The sequence below is a fragment of the Molothrus aeneus genome, chromosome 24 (genome assembly GCF_037042795.1).
Source record: "Molothrus aeneus isolate 106 chromosome 24, BPBGC_Maene_1.0, whole genome shotgun sequence".
Lineage (NCBI taxonomy): Eukaryota > Metazoa > Chordata > Aves > Passeriformes > Icteridae > Molothrus > Molothrus aeneus.
This window is the reverse complement of record NC_089669.1, coordinates 4,234,060-4,258,368: the sequence shown is the minus strand read 5'-3', so window position 1 is coordinate 4,258,368 and position 24,309 is coordinate 4,234,060. Positions and strand designations below refer to the sequence as shown.

At 49.7% G+C, this 24,309-nt stretch overlaps 1 protein-coding gene across 1 annotated transcript in view; it reads left to right on the top strand.

Annotated features, from left to right (window-relative positions):
- The window catches only part of DENND2C (DENN domain containing 2C), a 28,283-nt gene that overhangs the window by 1,876 nt on the left and 2,098 nt on the right, over window positions 1-24,309 (top strand). The window contains 17 exon segments of the mRNA XM_066565427.1: window positions 5,957-5,995; window positions 5,997-6,084; window positions 6,087-6,873; window positions 8,342-8,490; window positions 9,024-9,136; window positions 9,490-9,657; window positions 12,306-12,402; window positions 13,069-13,113; window positions 15,122-15,303; window positions 17,261-17,370; window positions 17,924-17,993; window positions 18,321-18,398; window positions 19,909-20,049; window positions 20,993-21,141; window positions 21,491-21,668; window positions 21,993-22,034; window positions 22,950-23,055. Coding sequence (XP_066421524.1) covers window positions 5,957-5,995; window positions 5,997-6,084; window positions 6,087-6,873; window positions 8,342-8,490; window positions 9,024-9,136; window positions 9,490-9,657; window positions 12,306-12,402; window positions 13,069-13,113; window positions 15,122-15,303; window positions 17,261-17,370; window positions 17,924-17,993; window positions 18,321-18,398; window positions 19,909-20,049; window positions 20,993-21,141; window positions 21,491-21,668; window positions 21,993-22,034; window positions 22,950-23,055 — 2,542 coding nt within the window.

Here is a 24,309-nt window from a genome sequence, read left to right as displayed (position 1 = left end):
CAGCAGCATGGAAGGAGTTAATACCTCGTGGTTAGAGTAGCTTTGTATCGAGATGGAAATGACTAAGCACTCTGCATTCCTGGAGAGTTACTTATTTTGATATAAAATCTGCTTGTTTGGTACTGCCCATGTCTTTGAGGCATCAGCATGGCAGAGCTGTTCAGAGGACCATCAGAGTTCTTCTGGAGAGGAACAGGATGGGAGTAGCTGAGAGCTCTGGAAGGGGTCCTTTCCCTCCAGGAATGAGCTGCCAGCTTCCCTAGGTTCCACAAGACCAGAAACTGCTTTTTATTTAGCTGCTAACACAGGAGGAGGCTTGGTGACAAAGGCTTGGGGTGGTTTAGGACTGCACAGCTTTCACAAAACGACTGAGATTGCCTCAGAGCTGCACGAGCTGGTCCAGGCAGTGTTTGTGTTCCCAGGACAAGGTAAGGTGCTGTGTCAGTGCCTCTGCTGCAGGGTGCTCGGGGTGCTGGGGGGGACTGACCTCAGCACTAGGCAGGGATTTATTCTGGAACAGCAGAACTGCCAGCTTTCTCTCCTTGGGAATGTGGTTTCAGGAAATGGAATTGTCTCGAGGCTTTGCATGGAAAATGTGTAGTGTGCTCTCTGGATTTCAGGGCTGGAAAAAGAGTCAGGGCTACCTGTCATGTGCTGGGAACGTGCCTTATTCTTCTGCTTTGGGAGCTTCCAAACAGCCTGGATCAGAGAGGCAGTGTTTTGGCAGAAATGGGTGGTGTTTTGTCTAGAAATTATGTAATTTTCCCCCAAACTGCTGCTTCTGGTGAAATAATTCAGTATTCTTAACTACACTGATCTCCTCTAAGTTCTGCTGCAGTAAGGATGATAAATTTGGCTTCTCTGGAAATACTGGGAAGCACACTGGGGCCACTGAAGGAGTTTGGAAGGGGAGGTCAGGATGGAAGCAGTCCCAAGTCTGGTTATTCTGTGACAGCAATGATTTGTACAGTGCTTGATTCAAGTGCTGGCTGCCCGACCCAGGTGGTCTGTGCCAGCTCTGTGTCCTTGAACTGTGTTTTAGCCTGTCCTGGACTGCATTGAAGAGTTACTTAACTTGGATCACACCACCCCAGTGTGCTCTTTCTTCACCAAAGCTCAGCCTCTGCCCTTGCCTGGGCTCACGTGATGAGCTGAGATCAAATGCCTGGCTCTTGATAGCAAGCCTGGGCAGGTGAAAAGCTGCATTCCTCCCTTCCTTGGATGGATATTTTGGAAGAGACAGTCCAAGGGAGCAGCACTGAGCAGGGAGAGCTTTAGGCTTGTGCTCAGCTGTCTGTGGGTCCCATTCCTGCATGTCCAAAGCCAGGCTGGATGGTGTGACCGTGTTCACAGGGGTCTGAGGATGAGGGAAGAGATGAGGATCTGACTCCATGTTTCAGAAGGCTGATTTATTATTGTATGATATATATTACATTAAAACTATACTCAAAGAATAGAAGAAAGGATTTCATCACAAGGCTGGCTAAGAATAGAATAGGAAGGAAGGATAACAAAGGCTTGTGGCTCAGACTCTCTGTCCAAGCCAGCTCACTGTGATTGGCCATTAATTAGAAACAACCAACATGGGCCAATCAAAGATTTACCTATTGCATTCCACAGCAGCAAGTAACCATTGTTTACATTTTGTTCTCGAGGCTTTTCAGCTTCTCAAGAGGAAAAATTCTAAGGAAAGGATTTTTCATAAAATGTGTCTGTGACAGGATGGGGCTTGGAGCAACCTGGGACATTGGAAGGTGTCCCTGCCATGGCAGGGGGTGGAAGGAGATGACCTTTGAGGTTCCTTCCAGTCCAACCCAACCCATTCTGGGATTCTGGAGTTCCATGTGCTGGCCAAGGCTGAGCTTCTCCTCCTGCTCAGCTCCTGGGCGTGCCTTACCATGGGAGCAGGGAGCTGGGCAGTGGGAGAGGGCAGGAGCGTCAGGCCTTGACTTCAGCCATGGCTTGAGATGAGGAAGCAGAAATGGATCTGTCTGTCTGTCTGTCTGAGGAAGCAGCAGCACAGGCAGTTTTTGTTGCAGCCCTCCCAACGTGAGCTGTGGCAGGAAGGATGTGGGGTGGGCTGGCAGCCAGCAGAGCTGCCCAACTTGGGCACAGCAAGGGTGGACCCACCTGGAAAGCTGTGCAGGGCTACTCAGCCTCCTGTGAGCAGTCATTTGTCCTCATGGATGGTGGAGGGTGTCAGGGAAGGGTTCTTCCCCCAGAGGGTGCTGGCACTGCCCAGGCTCCCCAGGGAATGGGCACAGCCCCGAGGCTGCCAGAGCTGCAGGAGTGTCCTGTGCAGGGCCAGGAGGAATTGGACAGGATGATCCTTGTGGTTCCCTTCCAGGGGTGTTCCATGATTCTCTGCCAGGCTGCTCCCAGAGGAGCTCCCAGCTGGGGCATTTGGGAGAAAGCAGCCAGTGCTCTTGGAATCAGAGCAGCTGTGGGCACAGGCTGTGAGTGAAGGTGCTGGACTGGGTCAGATAAACCCCTGCTCCACACCATGGGATCCTTCAGGTTCTGCTCCCTGTGCCACTCCTGATTCCAGCAATGCTGGGTTTGAAGGTTTGGAAGGCCCTGGAGGATCCTGGTGTGAAGCTGGGCTGCTGGGGAGGCTGTTTGAGCCCTGTCCCCCCCTGGCTGTTCCTTTGCCTGGGTCCTGAGAGTGTCCTGGGGCTGCAGCAGCTGAGTGGCACAGCAGAGGAAAGCTGCTTTCCTGTCTGCTAATCAGGGCTGTGCAGACACACACGGAGGAAGGATGGCTCTGCTCTGGCTCAGGATGTTTCGGCAACAATGCCTATTTATAGGAGAGGGCAGGGGCCCCTTGCTGCTGTGGGAAGAGGGTCTCCAGTGGCTGCAGAAGCACTGAGGACAGGCTGGAATGCTGATGAGGGACAGAGGGCTGATGATGGAGCAAATATCCCCAGCTTGGGGCTTACCCAGATTGTCCAAGTTTATCCCATTCACTGCTGAGTGGGAGAGTTACCAGCAGCTGTCTGGGACAATGGGCTGAGCCATTCCAGCCTGCAGGAACCAACACTGTGGAGATAGGGAGCTGCTTCCCACACCAACTGTGCTGCTTTGGCAGAGGGGGAGAGTGCAGCAGAGCCAAGGCTTGGTGCCATGTGTGCCCAAACCATCCCTGAACTGCCTGGGAGCCCTGGGATGTCCTTGACCAGCGAGCTTTCTCACTAGTGCTATCAAGGAGATCTGCCAAGGCCAGTTCTTTGCTTTTAATTGCACTGCAGATGCCTCTGCCAAGCAGATCAGCAGCTCCAGGGGTAGCCCTGAGCCCTGGCATTTGAGGTGTGGTCCCAGCAGTGGGCAGGGTGTGGGTCTGCCATGCTGGGGGCTCTCCACACCCAGCCTGGAGAGTGGGACACGACCCCTTGCCAGGCAGGTTTGAGCTCCTGTGCCTCCCAGCGTGGTTTGCTGCCCATCCCTGGCTCTGCCCACTCTGCCAGGCTGTGGTGACTCAGTGCTGGCCGGGTGTGGTGGCACTGGCTGTGGAGGACACGTGCCCAGGGTGGCAGCGGCAGCTGGGGCAGAGGTTTGGTGTCACTCTGGCCCCTGGTCCCACCTGGAGCAGGTCTGGCTCCTTTCTGCAGGGATCCTCTGCTTTTGTGCATGTGTGGAATTCTGCTGTTTCCCTGCCTTTTGCAGGGAGACTTCTTGGTGCCAGGGAGATGTTACCAGAGGCAGAGTGGCCCATGGCCTGAGCTGAGCCCTTCTCACCTACTGCAAAGGGAGGTTGTTAAATGCAGCTGGAGGGTTGGAACTTCTGAAATGGGATAATTGCCCAGGGAAAGGGAGGAACAGGGCTTGGTAGAGCCTATGGGCTGCTGTCCTCTGTCCAGGATGGGTTTGCACCTCTGCTGGCAAAAGGGCTCCAAGGCTGAGTGTGAGGGTGTTCACAGGGATCCAAGGAAGAGGGAAGAGATGAGGATCTGACTCCATGTCTCAGAAGGCTTGATTTATTATTTTATGATATATATTATATCAAAACTATACTAAAAGAATAGAAGCAAGGATTTCATCAGAAGGCTGGCTAAGAATAGAAAAAGAAAGAATGATAACAAAGATTTGTGGCTCAGACAGAGAGTCCGAGCCAGCTGACTGTGATTGGCCATTAATTAGAAACAACTAATATGGGCTAATCAAAGATCCACCCATTGCATTCCACAGCAGCAGATAATTATTGTTTACATTTTGTTCTTGAGGCTTCTCAGCTTCTCAGGAGAAGAAATCTTAAGGAAAGGATTTTTCAGAAAATATCCTAGGTACAGCTGAGGATTCCACACATGAGATGTCTGTACTGAGGCCATGCTGGACCTGCTGGCTCTGGTACAGCCACCCCAGTTCTCCCTGGTGGTTTCACCTGCATTCCTTGCTGGACTATCTGGAGGATGTGTGCTGTATCCCCTGGATCCCACATGTGGGAAGTCTGAAAGAGCACAGCTCCTGTTTGTGCAGGCTCTGCTTGGCAAGGAGAAGCCAGAGTGTTTCTTTAGCATTCCTTCTCTGCTGATCTAAACATGGGGTGATTTTTCACTTGAAGATGAAAACTCCCTTGTTTCTTCTGCCTTTTGAAACTCCACAGGCTGGGCACCACTGCCCTCCAGTCTCTTGGATGGCAAATTTAGGTCGGGTGTTGGCAAACAGAGCACCAGGCAGGTTTTCACTTGTGTTGTGGAGCAAGAGAGCACTTCTGGGAGGAGGATGCACTCTTCCCCAGCCACCACAGCTCTTCTCATCCTGTGTGAAGCAGCAGCTCCTCTCTGGAGAGGCAGATGTGGCTCCTTTTTGCTGGTGCCTCGTGTCCTGCTGTGTCTCTGCTGAGTGGGGAGCTCAGGTGCCACAGGGATTTATCTCTACTGCCTGAGCATCAGGAGGAGCTGCACTCCTGCAGGAGGGCTGGCTGAGATCCACACTGCTGTGTTCCTCTGCCATTAAATAATTTCCTTCAGTTTGCATGCCTGGGATCCCTCAGGGTGTTTTGTGCCTGCTGTGTTTGTTTTTGGAGCCGGTGAGGCCTCAGCTCCCTTTCCATGTGTGCACAAACAGACCCTGTGGGGAGGGAGCTCTGGAAGCCTGTCCTGAGCACGTGCTGGATGGGATTTGGGGGGGAATGTTCTGCAGCCATTGCCAGGGAGCAGCTGGGACTTTGGGGTGGGGAGCATGGCTGGGGTGCTGTCACCCCAAAGAGCCTGGGGCTGGATTTCAGGGAAGATGCACCGAGCTGCTGGAAGGGGTATCAGGGACACACAAAGGTGGTACAGAGACTCCATCATCAGAAAGCATGAAAAAGCATTTTATTATTAGAAATTCACAGTTCTTATAGAAAGAATGGTGGACCTAAGACCTGATTGGCCTTTAGGAATCTTCTCTCACCTATTGGTCAAGAAGGGAAAACTCCTTCTTGTAAACTTCTTTGACAAACAGAGATTGCCTGCCAGGCGCAGAGATGGAGATAAGAATTGTTTTAATTCTTTCTCTGAGCTTTCTCACATCTTCACAGGAAAATCCTGGGAGAGCTCTGTCTCTTTCTGGTCAGAGGATTTGTTTTCACCATTTTTCCCATTTTTGTGATTTTTCTCCCCAGGAAGTGACATCTATACAGTGAAGGTGGAGGAGCTGGGTTCAGGCTGGGCTTGGGATCAATTTTGGGTCATTTCCAATCCAATTTTCCTCATTTTTTCCACTGTTTTTAACCCGATTTTCATATTTTTCCCCATTTTTATGATTTTTCTCCTCAGGAAGTGCCATCTACACGGTGAAGGTGGAGGAGCTGGGTTTGGGGTCCATTTTCTCCATTTATAACCCCATTTTCTCCATTTTTAGACCATTTCTTCACCGATTTTCACCATTTTTTCCCAAATTTCCACCATTTTTCCCCAAATTTTGTGATTACCACAGAGTGCAGCTGCAGCTGATGGCTCTTGTGTTTTACCCACAGGTCAGAGCAGCCAGCCCGGACTCTGTGACACCGCCGGGCCACTTGGGAGCGTGGTGCCAGCTTTGATGTGTGCAGGACACAGCAGGACGTGGCCAGGGCTGGGCATGGGCTGTGTGTGAGCCCCCTGGCACTGCCATGCACCCCGTGGGGGCTGGGGACAGCAGCTTCACCCGTGGGGCCGTGCAGAGCCAGACCCTGTCCCGCAGCCACTGCCGCAACATCAAGCAGAAGATCTCGCAGTGGGAGGGCAGGACAAGGGGCTGCCCCAGCAAGGACAGGCAGCAGCTCAAGGACTTTGGAGTCAAGTATGATCCCAGCTGCAATGCACTACCCAAAGTGAAGGCAGAATGCACAGAGAATGGCAGAAGGGCTGGGGCTAAAGATCCCAAGAGCCTGGGGTTGGATTTCAGGGAAGATGCACGGAGATGCTGTGGTGGCCCAGCTTCCGCAGCCAAGGAGAAAGGAGAGGGGCAAACAGGATTCCTGAGCCCGGGGGTGACACTGCCCCCAGGGAACTTCTATACCTCACAAGCTCTTTGGAGGAGAGCAGATCCCCCCCTGCCTGGCAGAACCTCTCCTGTTGCCTTGGACCTCCAGAGGAAGCGAGGCAGCTCTGGCTCCACGGAAAGAGAACTTCAAATCAAAGGAGTGGACGCTCTCTGCAGGGCAGAGAGGAGCTTGAGGAACATTTACTCTGAGGTTGAGGGGCAAGAGGAGGAGGAGGCAGCTCCTGATCCACCCCCCAAACCCCGCAGGACTTTCCACTACCTGGCAGAGAAGGGTGCTGGGGGTCGTAGAGCTGCCAGTGCCACCAGGGAAGGTCCCCTGCAAAAACAGTGTGGAAAGGACTTGGTGTCATCCTCCAACAACCCTGAGAAGAAAATAGCCAGCAGGAGGATCAGAGGGAGAGCCCAGAGGTACATAGTTCATCTCTCATGTCTGAAATATTTATTTAAATTACTTTCTAGGTGGATTTAAGCAGCTTGCTTGGCATGATGTCCTTGTGGAGTGCTCCTAGTGATGATGCCTCTTTTCATGGGGAAGGGATGTTCCTGGGTGAAAATATCCTGCTTTTGCTGCTGACAGTCTTGCAAAGAAGGCTCCAGGTTCCAAACAGAAGCCCACACCTTAGAGCAGAGTGGAGTGACCCAAGGGAGAGATCTGCCTGCTCCCTGCCTGCTCCCTGCCTGCTGCTTGCCCTCAGCTGCACTTTGGGGATGGCAGAGTAGCTTTCTCTTGGGGCACTGTGGCTGCTGAGTGTTTGGTTTTTCTGGCAGTGAAAGTTTCTCTTGTTACTTAAGGCTGGAGGCTGTGGCTACTGCTCTTGCAGTAGGTTTGGCTGGTTTTCCCTCTTTCTCATAACCTTCTGAGGTGGCTTGATGCAAATCCTGCTCAGAGGTGAGCTGCCTGTGCTAGACTGGTGTGCAGAGATGTGGCTTGAGGTTCTGAAACCTTCCACTGTGGCAAAGTGTGCAGCAACAACCCAGATTTTGTGATTGTGATGGGCTATATCCCTGCCAGCTCTTCTGTCACCTCAGTGCTCTGATTTCAAAATAGTGGCCAAGTGGATGGAAATGCCAACCCACAAATGCATGAGCACCTTGAGCACGAATAGGAGAGGCCAGTAGGAAGCAGTGCCCTGGTTCTGAGCTGCTGCAAGTCTGCAAACATGGTTTGGGTTCTTGCCTCTGACCTGATGGGGCTGGCCATGCCTGCTTGGAGTGTGCTTGGCCATGGAGCCTCCAGCTCCCTTTCTTACTTAATTACTCTCCCAGAATAAGTGAGCAGGACTCACTTGGTGTGCTGGCTTTGACTGGGATAATTTTCTTCTTGGCATCTTGTGTGCTGCTGTGTTTGGGGGTTGTGATGAAAATGTTGGTAACACAGCGGTGTGTGAGCTGTGCTCACGCAGAGCTGGGAGGGGACACAGCAGGGACAGCTGACCCCAAGGATGTTCCAGACCCTGTGATGTTCTGCTCAGCAGTAAAAACTGGGGAAGAAGCAGAAAGGGGGGAAATTTGGAGTTTGTGTTCCCAAGTCACTGTTATGCATGATGGAGCCTCTGGACATGGCTCAGCACCGAGGGAAATGGGGAATGAATCCCTTGTTTTGTTTTCCTTGCTTGTGCAGCTTTTGCTTTACCTTCCAAACCGTCTTCATCTTGACCCATTTTCTCTCTTTACCCTTTGATTCTCTCCCCCATCCCATGGGCTGGGAGTGAGGGGCTGAGCTGCTGCCTGGGCTTAGACCTCAACCCTTGGAAATGCAAGCCCAGAGTGGAGTATCCTATGCTGGATGGTCCCAGGGAGGGCCACACTGTGTTTGGACTGCAGACAGCAGCTCCAGCAGGTACCTTTAGAAGAAATCACCCTGGTTTTCCTCTAGGAAATCTTTTGAGTTTGAGGACATCCAGGGCTTCCGCAAGCGGCCAACAGGCGGCGGCTCCCACAGACCCCGGGAGGAGAGCAATGGCACTGCAGGATCCAGGCTGCTCTGCACTCAGTCTGAAGACAACATCTATGAGGACATTATCTGTACGTGCCTGGGCTTCTGGGGGTGTCCTCACCGTGGGTAAGGGTGGAAGTTGTGCTGGGGAGGGAGGAGTGAGGGTGAGGATGTGTTGAGGCCCTTTCCGGCTCTGGGGTTTTTAAGGTTTTCCCCATCTGGGGTTCTTTGTTGGTGCAGATGGTGACATCTGCACGTGAACAGCCTGATTTCAGATGTCATTGGAGGTCACTGGAGTTGGCCTGTGCTAAACTGATTTCTTTATTAGCCCTTGGAATGCTTTGCTTGAGTGTTGCACAGAGATGGTGTGAACGCTGCCAAAATGAGCTGCTTTGCAATAGAGCTGCTTGCTCTGCAGGGGAAGAAGTGTTTTGTTCTGCTGAGTCCGTGTGCAGTTTGCCAAGCTGATGGCAGTGGGTTAGAAGGATGTGGTGGGAACCTCATCCAACTTCAAACAGGTCTCACAGACCCTGTTATTGGCACACTCTCCCCTCTTATATCCCTGGCTGAAATTACAGGGCTTTGTCTCCTTTCATAAACCCCCATCCAATGCTTTTTCCAGGTCCTACAAAAGAACACCCTTATGAAGATATCAGAGCACTGCCCTTGCCCCTGTGGAAGGTCCCATCTGTCTGGAAGCTGCCCCCTCCCCAGAGCATCAGAGGGGCTCCCAAGGTAGGGTGGGGGATTAAAGGGTCAGAACTGTTCAGAACCATTCCCACAAGAGCCCTCGTTTGTGCTCAGCCTCACATTCCACTCTGCAAGTCATTGGTTTGCCTTATTGTTCTATAGCTTATTATGAATGTAAATAATGTATAATGTAAATAATGAACAGCCATGGCAGCTGATTGAGCTGCTAAGGAGCAACAGAGTAGGAACAAGAAAGATTTGGTGAGATGCTTGAGCGGGGAGGTGGGATGGAGAGCTTGGTAGAGCAGATTTACCAGCTGTAATGTGACTCCTCTGCCTGTGACCTTGGACCAAAGCTGGATCTCATGCTTCCCTATCTCTTCTGTTCTGTTTTCCAGCTTCCCCCAAAACCTCCCTTCCTCAGCCGTAAGTCACTGGAGCTGAAGCCTTCCCAGACAAATTTCCAAGGGAAGGTGGGCAGGGAGACCTCCCTGCCTGTCACTCTGTCTGAGTGGAAGCTGTTCCGAGCAGTGGAGGCTGCCAGCAGGAGAAAGAACCTGCCCTGGGTGAGATTCAAATGTAAAACTTCACTTCTTTCCTGGCATTTCAGGCTCTTGCTGCTTTCCAAGTGCTTTGTGAGTGGCCACAGAGCTGTGGGCCAGGCAGGTGATTGCTGCTTGGCACTGCTGCTCCAGCCATTCCCTCTCCAAGTGCCAGGGCTGGTGTTTGGGGGTCTGAGTGCCAGTTGCAGCTGGGACAGTGCTGGTTTTGTTGGTCAGGAATCACAGTGGTGTTTTTGTGGGCAGACAAAGTGCTCAGTGTTGGCCTGGAGGTCAGGGCTGTGTGTGAGCACAAGCCCTTCCTCATGCTTTGTCACCTAAGCCTTGTTCCCAGTGTTTCCATGGAGTGTTGGTGCTGGCTTTGTGCTCTTGGAGAGCTCCAGGGGCAGCTCTGTAATGCTGTGTGCACGTGTCCCTGCTCCCAGTGCCTTCCTTCCCAGGCTGATCCTGGTGTTCCACTGCAGCCCCTGAGCTGTGGGAGAGCTGTGGGGCCCTTGGTTACTTGGAATGTTGGCCAGGAGTTCTGGACTGGCACCAGGAGCAGCTGTTTCACAGTTTAAGGGTGCAGAGGAGCTCTCAGGGATAAGAGCATTTCACAAAGCCCTCATCCAGCTGTCCCTTCTGGCCTCTCCCTCCTGCCTGGCTGCAAAGACAATTGTGCTGCTGAGGCCAGAGGGGTGAGGAAGGCTTTTAATCCACCTTCACATAGAGAACTGTTCAGTTTGGTGCCTTGGGAAGGTTTCTGGATCCTCCTGTTGGTTACCAGCTCACGTCCCTCTGTGACAAGAGGCACCATGTGCTGTAGAAGGGCAGCTGCAGCTGCCACTGTGGTGGCACTTGGTGCATGGGACTCAAATTCCAGTTGTGGTAGTGAGAAGGACTTATTTTTGCTGTGGTAAAACCATTTCACTTCAGCAGATCTTTATTTCATCTGAAAATCACGTGTATTTGCTCAGATTGCACAAGACTGTGAGGTAGAGTTGGACAGCTGCAAAGGACTTTTCAAACCTTTAAAGTGCTTTGGAGTATCAAGTAACTTCTGTCTGTGTTTTTAAACAAATTCTAGGTCTGGAAAATCAGGAAGGAGATGGCAAGATTATAAAAATGCTGTGATGGAGAGTATCTCTCATTTGGAGAGGGGAAAATAAAATGTTCTCCTAAAGCAAATCTATTCCAAAAATCTGGTAACAATTTACATGCAGGAAGAGCACTTTACTCTCTTTGCTCATGAGGAATTGAGCCAAGATTGTTTGAAAGGTTGAGAAAAGGAATGGGGTCTAAAAAGACAGAACCTTTTGCCTAAGAAACACATGGCTGCCTTAAACACACCCAGGGTGGTGACTCAGCTGCACAAAAATCAGGACAGAAATGAAGATCTCCTAGGTAAGGCTGGGTAAAAAGGGAAAGAAGGCAGGTTTGGCAGGAGGAACAGTGCTCTCTGCAGTGGGCTGTTTGTTCCCTCAGTGCTGAGGCAGAAAATGGGGAGAAATCCATTGAAAAAGCAGAACCTAAGCCTGGATTGCTGAGCTGGGGATTAAACACTTGAGCTGAACAAACAGGTTCTCTTTAATATATTTCTTTTTATGCTGTATTTGTGATGACAAATGGCTGGGCCCCACCCTCCTGTGTTCAGTTTAATGAATTCTTGAGGCAGGAATGAACTTGACCTGCTCCCTGCATTTAGGGTAAATCCCTCTTGCCACGAAGCCGCCTTTGATGTGGGGAGTCAGGAGCCCCTGGGGCGCTGGCAGGTGAGGGGAAAGCACAGAGCAGGCAGTGACAGGGACACAGAAAGTGACAGGACTTTGGCTCTCAGGCTGCTGTGGCCAGTGGAAGGAGGATTGCCAGCACCACTGCAGAGTGTTAAGGTGCTGACCCTTCTTTCATGTCTGGGCTTAGTCTGCACTGGGCTGTGCTTTTACCCAGCTGTTTTCTTCCACTGAACCAAGTGTGTGGTCCTGCAGCACAGACCCATTTTTCTGTCCTACTGTCTGTCTTCATTTGTGCAAAATCACAGAATGGTTTGGGTGGAAAGGCCCTTAAATTGCTCCTCATTCCACCCCCTGCCATGGCCATGGACACCTTCCAGTAGAGCAGGGTACTCTGAGTCCATCATCCTCTCATTCCAGCAAACACCTGGAGCAGGGCTTGTGCTTGGAGCAGCCTCCCTTGTGCTTTAGGAGACTCGAGCTGACATCAACCACAGCAGCAAACCCAAAACCCAACCCCCAAGCTACAGTGAGAGAGCTCTGCTTTTTCTGGGCTTGGAAGGAGTTGGGGAGCATGTTCTGAGTCCTCTGTGCTGCAGGGTTTGAGATGTTCTTGCAGGTGCCTTTGCATAGAAGATGGAGATCTGATGCCAGACAGTTTGTCACTTCTATTTGGGAAGGCAAGTGTGACAGTTTGCAGAGTGCTTGTACAGTCTGGTGTCAGCTTTGAGCTGTGCTGACAGGGATCTCTCTCTTGCAGCAGAAATCTGTGCTCCTTCTTTATGCAGTGAGCTGGGCTAGAAGGAACCTCTGAGGCAGGGTTCCTGCAGGGTTTGGGCAGCTTTCCCCAGGTCCTGGGTGGTGGCTGTTGGGCTGCCCTTCTGTTGGCACCTGGAGCCTTCTCTGGACCCCCACATTAACCTCTCCTTCTGCTTTGGTTTTCAGCTGGTGCTAAAAATACAGGAGATCTTTGATTCCAAGCGTGGAAAGAAGAAGGTGAAGCTGCTCAGTCCTGCTGGGAGAGAAACAGCTCCAGTGAAAGGTATTGGGGTCTCCAGCACCACTGTCTGTGCTCTAAACACCTTGAGTGGCACAATTCCCCTGCCCCTGGCCTGGCACCACCACCTCATGCTGACACAGCAGTGAAACCCCACGCTTGTGGCTGGAATTGAGCCTTCAGCTCCAGGGACACCTGCCTGAGCCAAATTTAACACTGTCACAAGGGGAGGATTCTGAGCCTGGGTTAAAAGTGCTTTTTCAAAAAAGCAGATTAAAGCAAAAATTCCTCAAAAAACCACCTATCATGAGAGCTACCAGTGACTCCTGCACTCATTATCTGTGTGCCTTGTTCTGACTGTGTAGGGTCTTTATTTATAGTTATAGGGGTTTTATTTATAGTTATTCTGTTCAGCAGCTCTGTTAAGTTTTATAGCAGCTCAACCAACCAGCTGGTTTGTGTTCTCTGCCCATGTTCAGCTGACCTGCAGGTCACTCACTGGCACCACTGCCTTGATATCAGCTCTGCTTTTTGCAGTTTGCTGTTGTAACACATTTTCCAGCTGTCCTTGGCTGATGCTTTGGGCAGGATTGGTGGGCAGCCCTGAAGGATGTTGATGTGATGAGTCTCAGGTTGTCTCTCTTTCCCAACTTTGGGTGTTGCCCATCTTCCTTCTGCATGGTTAATAAGTGAAAACTGTGTGTGTTTCAGGTGAAACCAGCGGGAACGAAAGCGATACGGAAAATCAGCCCAAAAGTGAGTGAATCACAGGGCTGGTCCTGTCCCACAGCACTGCACCCTTGGCTGAGGCCCTGGTGGGATGAGCTGACGTGTGGAATCTGCTGAGACAGGGCCAGGGAGCCTCTCAGAGGCCACATGGCCAAGTCTGGCAGCTGCTGCTGTGGCAAACCAACCTCAGTTTCTGCCCTTTCCCTGAGCCCTTGATGTTTAATGCCACTACTCTGCCAGTCAGCAGAAGCAGAGTCATTTTTGGGCTGGTAGGAGGTTGTTCCTGATCACCTTTGCTGCTGCTGCTTGAATTTATCTCCCTTCTAATTCCTTCCCTTGGTTCTGTTTTCTGTAATGCTGTGAAATGTCCTTTCCTCTGGGGAGAATTCACCTGAGTATTTGTCTGGTTCCAATGTTCTGAGCTGGATGATAGACTCCAGACCTGAAACACCTACTTGGTTTTAGCTTCCATGTGAAGACAGATTAAACAGAAGGATCTGGCACAGCTGTGGATGCCCCTGGATCCCTGGAATGTCCAAGGCCAGCCTGGGATAGTGGAAGGTGTCCCTGCCATGGCAGGGGGTTGACCTGGATGAACTTTGAGGTCCCTTCAACCCAAAACGTTCAAAGATTCTAAGAATTCTGTGATTCTATTCTATGATTTTATTTTAGGTGTTTCATTTACTTGGAGGGAAACATTCAAAAGGCTTTAACTTAGAATGAAAAGTGAAATTCCTTTTTTTTTTTTTTGTGTGTGTGAAGGAGAATAGTGGAGAGTGAAGAATCTCAGGAGAAATACTGAGATTTCTTCAGAAGGATTGAGTCACTGCCTGATGGAAGAGTTGTTTGAGAGTGTCTAGAATGTGTCACAGTGCCTGGGCCACAGGAATTCCTGACGTCAGAGGGCTGTGCCTGTGCTTGTGAGCCTGTGCTGCCTGTCAGGACAGCCCAGCCTGGGGGTGCCTCTGCCTCTCCTGAGTGCCCCTGGTGTTTGGAGTGGCTCCCTGAGTCCTGACAGCTCCTGACCTGGATGGAGCAGCTGGCCTTCACTCCCTGGAACCCTGTTGTGCCACTCTGAGATGTGTAAGAACATCAGGGCAGCAGGAGAAATTTCAGTATCTGTCAGGGGGAATGTGCAGAGCTGCAAATTTGCAGGATTTTGGATTTGCAGGCCAGTGCTTCCTGTCTGAATCACAGAATCCTGGAAGTGTTAAGGTTGGGAAAGACCTCTAAGGTCATCAAGTGCAGTCATCAACCCAGCAGCAGCACCGTGCTCACCACTAAACCACATCCTCAAATGCCACATTGTGACAGTGCTCACAGGGGTCTGAGGATGAGGGAAGAGATGAGGCTCTGACCCCATGTTTCAGAAGGCTTGATTTATTATTTTATGATATATATTGTATTAAAACTATACTAAAAGAATAGAAGCAAGGATTTCATCACAAGGCTGGCTAAGAATAGAAAAAGAAAGAATGAATAACAAAGGCTTGTGGCTCGGACAGAGCCCGAGCCAGCTGGGCTGTGATTGGCCATTAATTAGAAACAACTGCATGAGGCCAATCACAGATTTACTTGTTGCATTTTACAGCAGCAGATAATTATTGTTTACATTTTGCTTTTGAGGTCTCTTAACTTCTTAGGAAAAAAAACCTTAAGGAAAGGATTTTTCAAAAAACGTCTGTGACACCACATCCAGGCATTTTTTAAACACCTCCAGGGATGGTGACTCCACCACTGCCCTGGGCAGCTTGCTCCAATGATAACAATCATTCCAGTGAAGAAATTGTCCCTAATATCCAATCTAAACCTCCTCCAGTGGAATCTGAGGTTATTTGCTTCCTGCCTGGGGGAAGATCAGCTCTGTGCACGAGGAGCTGACACAGGTTTTATATCCCACGGGGAGCATTTGGATGTTGGGCAAATCCACCCATCCCTTTCCCCCCTCTGATGGCACTGCTGAGTCCTCTCCTGTGCCCTGTAGGTGTGTGGCAGTGCCAGCTCAGGCTGCTTTGGGGTTTTTTGCTCTCCCCAGGTCGGCACAGGTGCCTGAGGCGCTCGCCCTCCAAGAGGAACCCGCACTACCAGACCTTGGAGAGGGATCTCATCGAGCTCCAGGAGCAGAGGCTCTTCGAGCTCTTCGTGGTGGTGTCCCTGCACAAGAAAGCATCTGAGGTCACCTACACACCACACATCATCCAGCAGTTCCCCAGCAAGGTAGGAGATGTGTGGGAACCTGCCCAGGGAACTGCTCAGCTCTGTTTCCCCTCCTGAGCTGCACTGGTCAGGATCTGGGTTTGAGATGTGAGGCACCTTGCTCTGTGACACACCTGATGCGTGGTGTCAGGAGGTTGTTGGATATGTGTCTTGATAATGAGTTTATTGTCTTTTTTGAACTGCTTTTTTCCTACTTAATTCAAATTTGATGAAGTGATGGGGTCTTTGATACCAGCTGAAGGAGAGGAAGGAGTGCAGAGCTCTGTCCTCATCCTGGCAGTCTGTCCTTTACAAACAAGGAGTGAGGCACTGATGGCACACAGGAACTGGAATCCCAGGGCTTTTATGCTTATTTGTACTGTTTTGAAAAAGAATAATAAAAAAATGGCAAAGCTGTTTGTAGAAGCCCCCAAAACCAGGAGAGCTGTGGAAGTTGAAGCTAAACCAAGCCCTTTGAAATAAGTGTTCAGCCCAAATGCGTGGCAAAACCAGTGTGTGACTGAATTATAGCTCAGTGAACTAAGTTGGGAAGCTGAGATGGAGCCTTGGTGTTTGTGTGATACCAGATTGAGATGAATATTCAGTGTCTGGGCTCATACCTGCTGCTTTCCACTGAAAACAGAACAGAGCCAGCAATTCTGGCTGTGCCATCAGAAAGCCAGGGATGATTGAGGAATCTGCATGTCATCCACAGAGAGGAGATGTCAGATCCACTCAGGGAGCTTGTGTGGGACCCCAGCAGGGCCCACAGTGTCCCAGTTCCTGCTGCCTAAAGGATTTGTGTGCAAATAACTCCAGTGTCTTAAGTGTGTAAATGCCTTGGGTTGACAAGATGAATAAGGAACTACAGCCAGAAAGAGTGCCCAGTGTTAATTTAGTGGGTAAAACTGAGCACACCCAAATAATACCTGCTAAAAGTGCAAACTGTGGGGTGTTGGGAGAAAGAAAGGAGTGCAGCAGGTTTGGCTTTTCCCTGGTGCAGCCTCTCAGTCTGTCCATTGCCTTTGGGAAGGGCACTGCAGGGTTCCCCTCCTGCTCTCTACTGGCTTTTATAAAGGCACTGACACACAAAAAAAAAAATTCTCAGATTTATGTATCTTCTGCTCAAGGAGAAGTGTTTTGGTGAGTGGCTTAGATGGGACAGTGGGTCAGGTTGGGTGTCTCCCTTCTAATATTAGCTTTGCTTCCAAGTAATCTGCTGTCACCCTCTGCTTTGGGCTGTGTGCCCAAGGACATCTAAGCTTTTGTACAACTGTTACTCTGTCAAAATGCTGTTCTGTTTTCCTAACACTTTGTGCTGTCACAGTTGGGACACTGGAATAGCCTGGATGTGCTGAGTGCTTAAAATCAACTTCATGCAATAAACTTTCCACTTCCCAGGGGCATTTCCTACTTAAATGTGTAAAATTTCCTTACATTTCTTATGGACCTTCTTATCTGAACACTCTTTTTTGCCCTTTCTGAGCAGTTTTGGTCATTGAAAGTGTCCTGGAGTCCTTGAGGAATTTGATTTGAACCCACATGTGATGTGGCTGGAACAGGTGATTTAGGGACACTTTCTGCATTTCAGTTATGAGTAATCTGCACATCAAAAGCTGAACACATTCCTGTTCCTAATAGTGTTTTCAAATCTCCCAGGGATAGAACCAAGGCAGGCTGACCCAGCCATCATTTGGGGGCTCATTTCTACATTCATTTTCCAGTTAGCTTAGCCATGCTTGTAGATCATCACTCTGTCCTTACCAAGCTGGGCCATTTTACAAAGCTCCAATCAGCTGGAGAAATACAAGAGGGATCTGGGAATCTGCTAATGGTCAGAACATATTCTCCTGTACCTGTGCATTAGCTGTGTGATGGATCAGCCTTTGGAAGTGTCAGGAAGATGCTTTTCTGTATTTTAAATGCTGCAGCTGTGCACCAACTTCAGTGACTTCAAATGCATCTGTTACCCCTCCAGCCTGAACATCCCTTCAGACCATCAAAGGATACTGAAGAGAGGCTAAAGGTCATTCCCAAATTCTGCTTTCCAGATCCCAAAGACTGGTTCCCTTCAGCAGACCTTAAAAGGTAAAGATTTGGTTTTGAATACTTGTGACTGAGACAGGCAATGCTGAAAGCTTTGGACTGTGCCAGAGGAGCTTGCAGTCAGAGCAGGGGAAAAGGGGAAAGGATCCAGGAAATCCCTGTGGTAGGAGGGAGGATGAGGTGTGGAGCTGGGCTAGAGAGCTGCTGCTGCCTTTCCTGTAAGGAGGAAAAATCTGTCCAAGGCCAGCTGCTGGGGCTGGAAGTGCTTCTGCTGCTCCTTGGCTGAATGGGGAAGCAGCTGGGATGGAGGAGAGCTGGAAAAGCTCAGTGAGAGGAGCTGGGATGGAGGAGAGCTGGAAAAGCTCAGTGAGAGGAGCTGGAATGGAGGAGAGATGGAAGAGCTCAGTGAGAGGAGCTGGGAAGGAGGAGAGCTGGAAAAGCTCATGGAGTGCAAGTTTTTACCCTGAACAGATCCCAAAGTCCTTGTAATCATGCTTTGGCCCTTGTCAGCATGACCAGAAGGAGTCTGTGTGCTTTGTCACCTGTCCCCTGGGCTGTGTGGTGAATTTAACCCTGACTCTGCCTTGTTCCCCAGTGAAACCTTTTCCTTCGTGCTGACGGGGGAGGATGGCAGCCGCTGGTTCGGGTACTGCAGGAAGCTCCTGGTGAGCATCTCTGGGAGGCTGGGGGTACAGGGAGCACTGTCAGGACATGACTCAGGGCTGCTTTCCCACGTGGGTTGCCCATCCTGTGCTGCTGTGGTGGTGCCAGCCCTTGGGATGCAGAGGGAAGGATCACGATGGTGCCCAGAAATAGCAATATGGGCTCTGGGCATGAACCAGCTCCTGGAACTGGGTGTTCCTTGAGAATCTTCATAGTCATAAGTGTAGGGGGGCTGCAGCAGAAGGAGTTCTGCAGATCAGCTGCAGTGTGAGTGCTGGGTTGCTCCTTGCCCCCCTGTTCTCAGTAGAGCTGTTGCTGTTGCCTTTCAGCCAGAAGGGAAAGGGAAGCGCCTGCCCGAGGTGTACTGCATCGTGAGCCGCCTGGGCTGCTTCAACCTCTTCTCCAAGGTGAGCTGGCACAGCCTGTTCCTTGAGCCCTGACAGCCTGCAGGCTCCACAGAGTGACTGGATGCTTCTGTCAGGCTTAGTGATTGCAGCTCATCCCAAGAGAGTGGTGCTTCCTCTCTGTCTTTGCTTTGAGCAGGGAAATAAAATCCTGGTGCTGAGCCTTGTCAGCCAAATCCTTCAGCAATTACTGCCAGGAAGGGCCTTCTAATACCTGGTGTTACTGAGGGTACCCCTTCATCCTCTTCTCCTGTGACTTGGAAATGGAAAATCATTTTGGGATGGGGTTGGATCTCCCCTGTTTTTTTTTGTAGCACCATGAAGAGGGGAGATAAGGAGGTGAGGACTGGGAAAAGCTGCTGCAGATGAAGGGTAGGTACTGCAGCAGAGTACAGGGGCAAGCTTTGATGAAAGATGGTTCTGATTGTTGGAGCACAGAGTTTCTAGAACAGCGTTTCAGGGAGGTTTCTTAGTGGGGAGGATGGGTGTTGCTCCTCCTAACTCCTCGAAATAATGACAATTTGATTACTACATACAGGACATTTCCTTCCAGTAGCAGGAGACTGGGGAGTTGTGCTCACAGGAAGCTGTTCCTGTTTGACTGTTCAGACATTTGAGATGAATTTCACAGGGGTCCCAAGTGAGGTGGGAGAGGGCAGTGGGTCTGTGCTGCAGCTTTCTCCATGGGAATGCTCTGATGGATTCTCCCCTCTGCTCAGCAGCTGTTGTATTTGCTGGGAATGCCCTGATGAAAGCAGGAATGGTGAATCTGACTCCATGTTCTCAGAAGGCTCATTTATTACTTTATAATACTGTTTTATATTAAAGAATACTATACTATACTAAAGAATACAGAAAGGATCTTTACAGAAGGCTAAAAAGATAAGAATGAAAACTCCTGACTCTTTCCAGAGTCTCGACACAGCTTGGAAATGTTATTTCCTTTTGGGAAGGGAAACAAAATCTTGGATTTCAGTGGGGATCAATTGGGCAAGCTTTGGTCCATGTCCCTGCACTTGGTGGCATCCCATGCCTTTTGATAGCTTTCACTTTGGCAAAGATTTTTTTTTTAAGTATCCATGCCATGTCCCTCATATCTTCCCCTCAAAGTTGTGTCTTCCTCCTTGATTTTTTTCCCTGCTTTTGCAACATCTGTGAGGTTAGTTTTGGCATGTTTTGGTCCTTTGCACTGCACCTCATGTAATCCTGGTCCACTTTGTTGTAGTAACTAAATCTTCCAGTTTTCTGGAGATTTTCTGTCCTGATTGGCCAAAGAGTCAAAACAATTCACATGAAACCAATGAAACAATCACCTGTGGGTAAACAATCTCCAAACACATTCCAGAGGAGCAAAACACAGCAGAAGCAAATCAGATAATTATTGTTTTCCTTTTTCTCTGAGGCCTCTCAGCTTCCCAGGAGAAAAATCCCAGGCAAAGGGATTTTTCCAGAGAATGTGAATGTCCCAAGCAGCAGCAGTGACCCGAGGGAGGCTCTGTGTGTTTCCCTGCAGATCCTGGATGAGGTGGAGAAGAGGAGGGAGATGTCCCCAGCCCTGGTTCACCCCTTCATGCGCAGTGTGATGGAGGCGCCGTTCCCTGCCCCAGGTCGCACCATCACCGTCAGGAGCTTCCTGCCAGGAGCAGGAGATGAGGTAACACAGGTCAGGCTGAGCTGCCTGCTCTCTCTGGGGCACAGAGGCTCTTTGCAAACTGCACAGTGGTGCCTGGAAATCATTAGTGTGAAGAAAACATCCTGGAGTTGGAAGGGAGGCTGTCCCAGAGATGTGTTTGCTGTGGAATCATCTGCCATGGAAGTGATTCCCTTCTTCTTAATGAAGAGCTTCTGGGGCACTCTTCCATGCAGCACTCTTCTGTGCTGCCCCTTGCCCATTGAGTCCAGCTCCTGGCACCCCAAAATCCCACCCTGTGCATTCCTGAGAGTGGTGTCCAAACAGTCCTGGCAGCCTCAGGGCTGTGCCCATTCCCTGGGGAGCCTGGGCAGTGCCCAGCACCCTCTTGGGGAAGAACCTTTCCCTGATACCCAACCTAAACTCCCCTGGCACAGCTCCAGCCCTTCCCTGGGTCCTGTCCCTGGTGTGAAGAAAAAATTCTGGAGTTGGAAGGGAGGCTGTCCCAGAAATTTGTTTGCTGTGGAATCATCTGCCATGGAAGTGATTCCCTGCTTCTTAATGAAGAGCTTCTGTGCAGCACTCTTCTGTGCAGCCCCAGCTGTCTGGGTCATGGGATTCTCTGTAAAATCATGGATTCAGAGAATATCCTGAGCTGGAAGGGACCCACATGGATCACTGAGTCCAGCTCCTGGCACCCCAACAATCCCACCCTGTGCATTCCTGAGAGTGGTGTCCAAACTCTCCTGGCTGTGCCCGTTCCCTGGGGAGCCTGGGCAGTGCCCAGCACCCTCTGGAGGAAGAACCTTTCCCTCATACCCAACCTAAACTCCCCTGGCACAGCTCCATCCCTTCCCTGGGTCCTGTCCCTGGTGCTGCCCCTCAGGAGGAGCTGCTGAGCTCTGCCTCAGGCTGAGATCCCTGCTCTGGGCTGCTCCCCAGCTCTCCCCATGTCTGTGTGCTCCAGGTGATGGAGCTGTGCCGCCCCTTGGACTCCAGGCTGGAGCACGTGGACTTTGAGTGCCTCTTGCAGTGTCTGAGTGTGTCCCACACCATCCGGGTGTTTGCCTCTCTCCTGCTGGAAAGGAGGGTCATCTTTGTGGCTGACAACTTAAGGTAAAGATGAGTCTGAGTGGCTCTTGCTGAGGGAGGCTGTCATTGGATGTTATTGTTTCTTCTGTGTTTGGACCTGTCCCATGTCCAAGCTTGTCTAGTTTTGCAGTTAAGTTCCATTTGAAAACCTTCTGCACTCCCCACACAGCATGTGCATGCCTAGAATTTGGATTCTGCTGTTTACACAAGAGGAGATAAGGGGATGTTTCCTCTTTAGCTTGGCTTGATGGTGGTTTTAGCTCCCCTTAACTGAGTGCATGATGCTGTCTGCTGATGCACAGACAGTACACAAGTGACACCTGCCCTGAAGGAGACACTCACCACCTTTCCTGTGCTTCTCCCACCTCTCCAGCACTCTGTCTAAATGTGGGCACGCTGCAGTGGCAACTCTTTACCCCTTCACCTGGCAGCACACCTACATCCCTGTCCTGCCAGCTTCCATGATCGACATCGTGTGCTCTCCGACCCCATTCCTCATTGGCATCCTCTCCTGCTCCCTGCCACAGCTCTGGGACCTGCCCATAGAGGAGGTGAGGATATGTGAGACACAGACAGTGCCAGTGGGATGAGGTTGACCTCTCTGGAATAATCTCTGAATTCTGTCTGAGTAGAAACTCTCAAAGTTCTCTGAGCCGCTTGGTGAATTTGCCAGATAAATGTCAGGATGTTCCAGCATTGTCAAAAATAAATAATATTCACTGTTCTCAGAGGCTGCACCCATGCAAAACTTGTGTTTTGTGTGTGACAGCCCTATTATAAAACATCCTGCATCTAAGAAAACATTAAAACCTGTTTTTTTTTTTCCATACAGCAACATACCTGGTTATGAGTCAGTGTGTTTTCTGTCTCCCCAGGTTCTGATTGTTGATCTTTGTGCTGACAAGTTCTTGCAAGAGGTGAGTGTAACTTGTGGGTTTATGCCAGGAAAAGACATTGATGAAAAAAAAATAATAAAAAGAAATCAGGAGAAGCTGGTGTTCATATGGAGACTCCAGTGGCTGAAGAAATACCTTGTAATCCTTTTGAACAGGGGAGGGAACAGGCTCACAAATCCTTGTTGCAACGTTGAGGTTGCATGAGGTGGAGAGCTCTGCAAAGCCAAAGATGCTGCTTATCTGAGCTGAATTTAAAAACTCTTACTTGGTTTCTTATGGGGAAGGGGATCCCTAAGATTCTCTGCTGCTTTTTGTCTGTCTCTCCCTGTTCTGTGCAGCACTTCCTCCTCTCTCATCCAGCTGGGGGGTGTTTGTTGGTTTGGGTTCTTGTTTTTCCCAGGAGTGACAGTCTAGGGAACAAATGATCACAGTTCACTTGGGCTTCTTTGCTGAATGTCCCCAAAAGTGCTTCTGCATCCTGACACAAGTTGCTATAAAAATGCTGGGGATTTCATTACTAGCTCAGGATATTTGCTTCTCCTTTTCCTTGCCTCACTGTTCTGTTTTGCATTGCAGCCTGCAACTGGAGAAAGGTATTAAAGGAATGGGGGATTTTTTAAACCATATTATTGAGACCTGTCATATTTTCTCAACAGACTTTTGTTGTTTTTGTGTGTTTTACTGGTGAATTAAGCCTGAGTCTGTGTGGTGGCCAGTTGTGTGTGTGATTCTAATAAAATCTACTTGGGGCATGCTGAGCAAATGTATTTAATTTCTGTGGCTGCAAGATAAATATATTGTCTCCTTTAAGATATATCACAGAATAACTCCTCTCTAACTGCTTTAGGCATGATATAAATATTTCTAATCTACCCCCTGGTTCTCCTGCTGATGGGAATAACACAAAAATCCTTCCTTGGCTGTTTCTGTCTGTAGGTATCAGATGAGGATGAGATCCTGCCCCACAAACTGCAGGCTGCACTTGTACAAATCCTGGAAGAACGGAGTGAAATCCTGTCACACGAGCAGAGTGACACACAGGGTACTTTCTGTGGAAAGATTTCTGTGGAAAAATGTTTTCCATTAGTAGATCTCGACCATGGAGTTGATAAAAATGAGCAAATTGAACCAAATGCTAAGAAGTGACATTTTAGCTGTTTCTCTGTGGTCTTGCTGAGAACATCTTGTGAATGTGTGAGAAGTTTGGTGTGCTGACAGTTCCTCTTTTTACAGTTAGTACGTGCAGAACTGTAGTTTCCTTTAGGCCACCAGCATCAGTTCCTTTATGCTTTGAATTTTATTGTATCCAGTTGAACCCTGGATGCTGAAAATTTTAAACTTTCTGTGCTGAAAGGCACAGACTCACCAGAGAGCATTTGACCTAAGGCTGTGGAGAAGGCTTCCAAAATTGATTAATAGCACTGGGATTATGGGTGTGGAGATGGATAGTAGTGTGTAATGTCACAGGGTTGAAAATTTAGAGTTTGGGGTTTTAGAATATAGTAACAAAAATGAAACAAGATGGAGGGTTTAGGGCAGAGACAGGTTGTTGTTCTTCACCTTCTTCTTCCTTCTTCTCCATGGGTTCGGGTGGTATTTTGTAATTGGACAGAAAAGTCCACACTGCAGGTTCTTTGGGATCACTTACTGGGTTAAAAGGGCAAATAATTTAGGTGTTATTTCTTAAAATTGGATAATTCAGCCTTAAAAGACCTGGTAACAAGGGATTGTTGGCCATTTTGTGCTTTGCTAATGAAAAGCTGTGGGACTCACAGTAGTGAGACTGTTTTACTGATAAGAAATAATGAACACCTGAGTCCAAACATGAACTACTGTCTCAAGTGCCTTCAATCCAGACCCAGGGAAGCTGATAAGAGAGTGTCTTAGTTTGGAAAGTCAGGTGCCTGCTGAGGAAGGCAGGAGCCTCCCCCAAATTGCTATAAATTTTAAATTAAGGGCTCTCAGGCAAAAAAAAAATTCCCGCAGGAATAACAGTTCTTTATTAGGGAAGAAAGTAAAAGGATAAAATAAACAATGCAGTGAACCAAACCAACAGTGCCAGAGTCAGAACCCAGCCTGACACCCTGTGGGTCAGGCTGTTGGCAGCAGAACCATTGGAATTGTGGCTCAGCCCTCCTGCAGTGCCAGGGCTGGTTCTGCTGGAGCAGGGATCCTGGAGAAAGGTGCAGTCTCTGCCTCTGAAGATCCAGAGCAAGAGGCAGCTGCTGTTCCTCTGGGCAATCCAGTGCAGCAGCTGTGCTGGTGTTCCAGAATCTCCAGATTATATCCAGGTAGG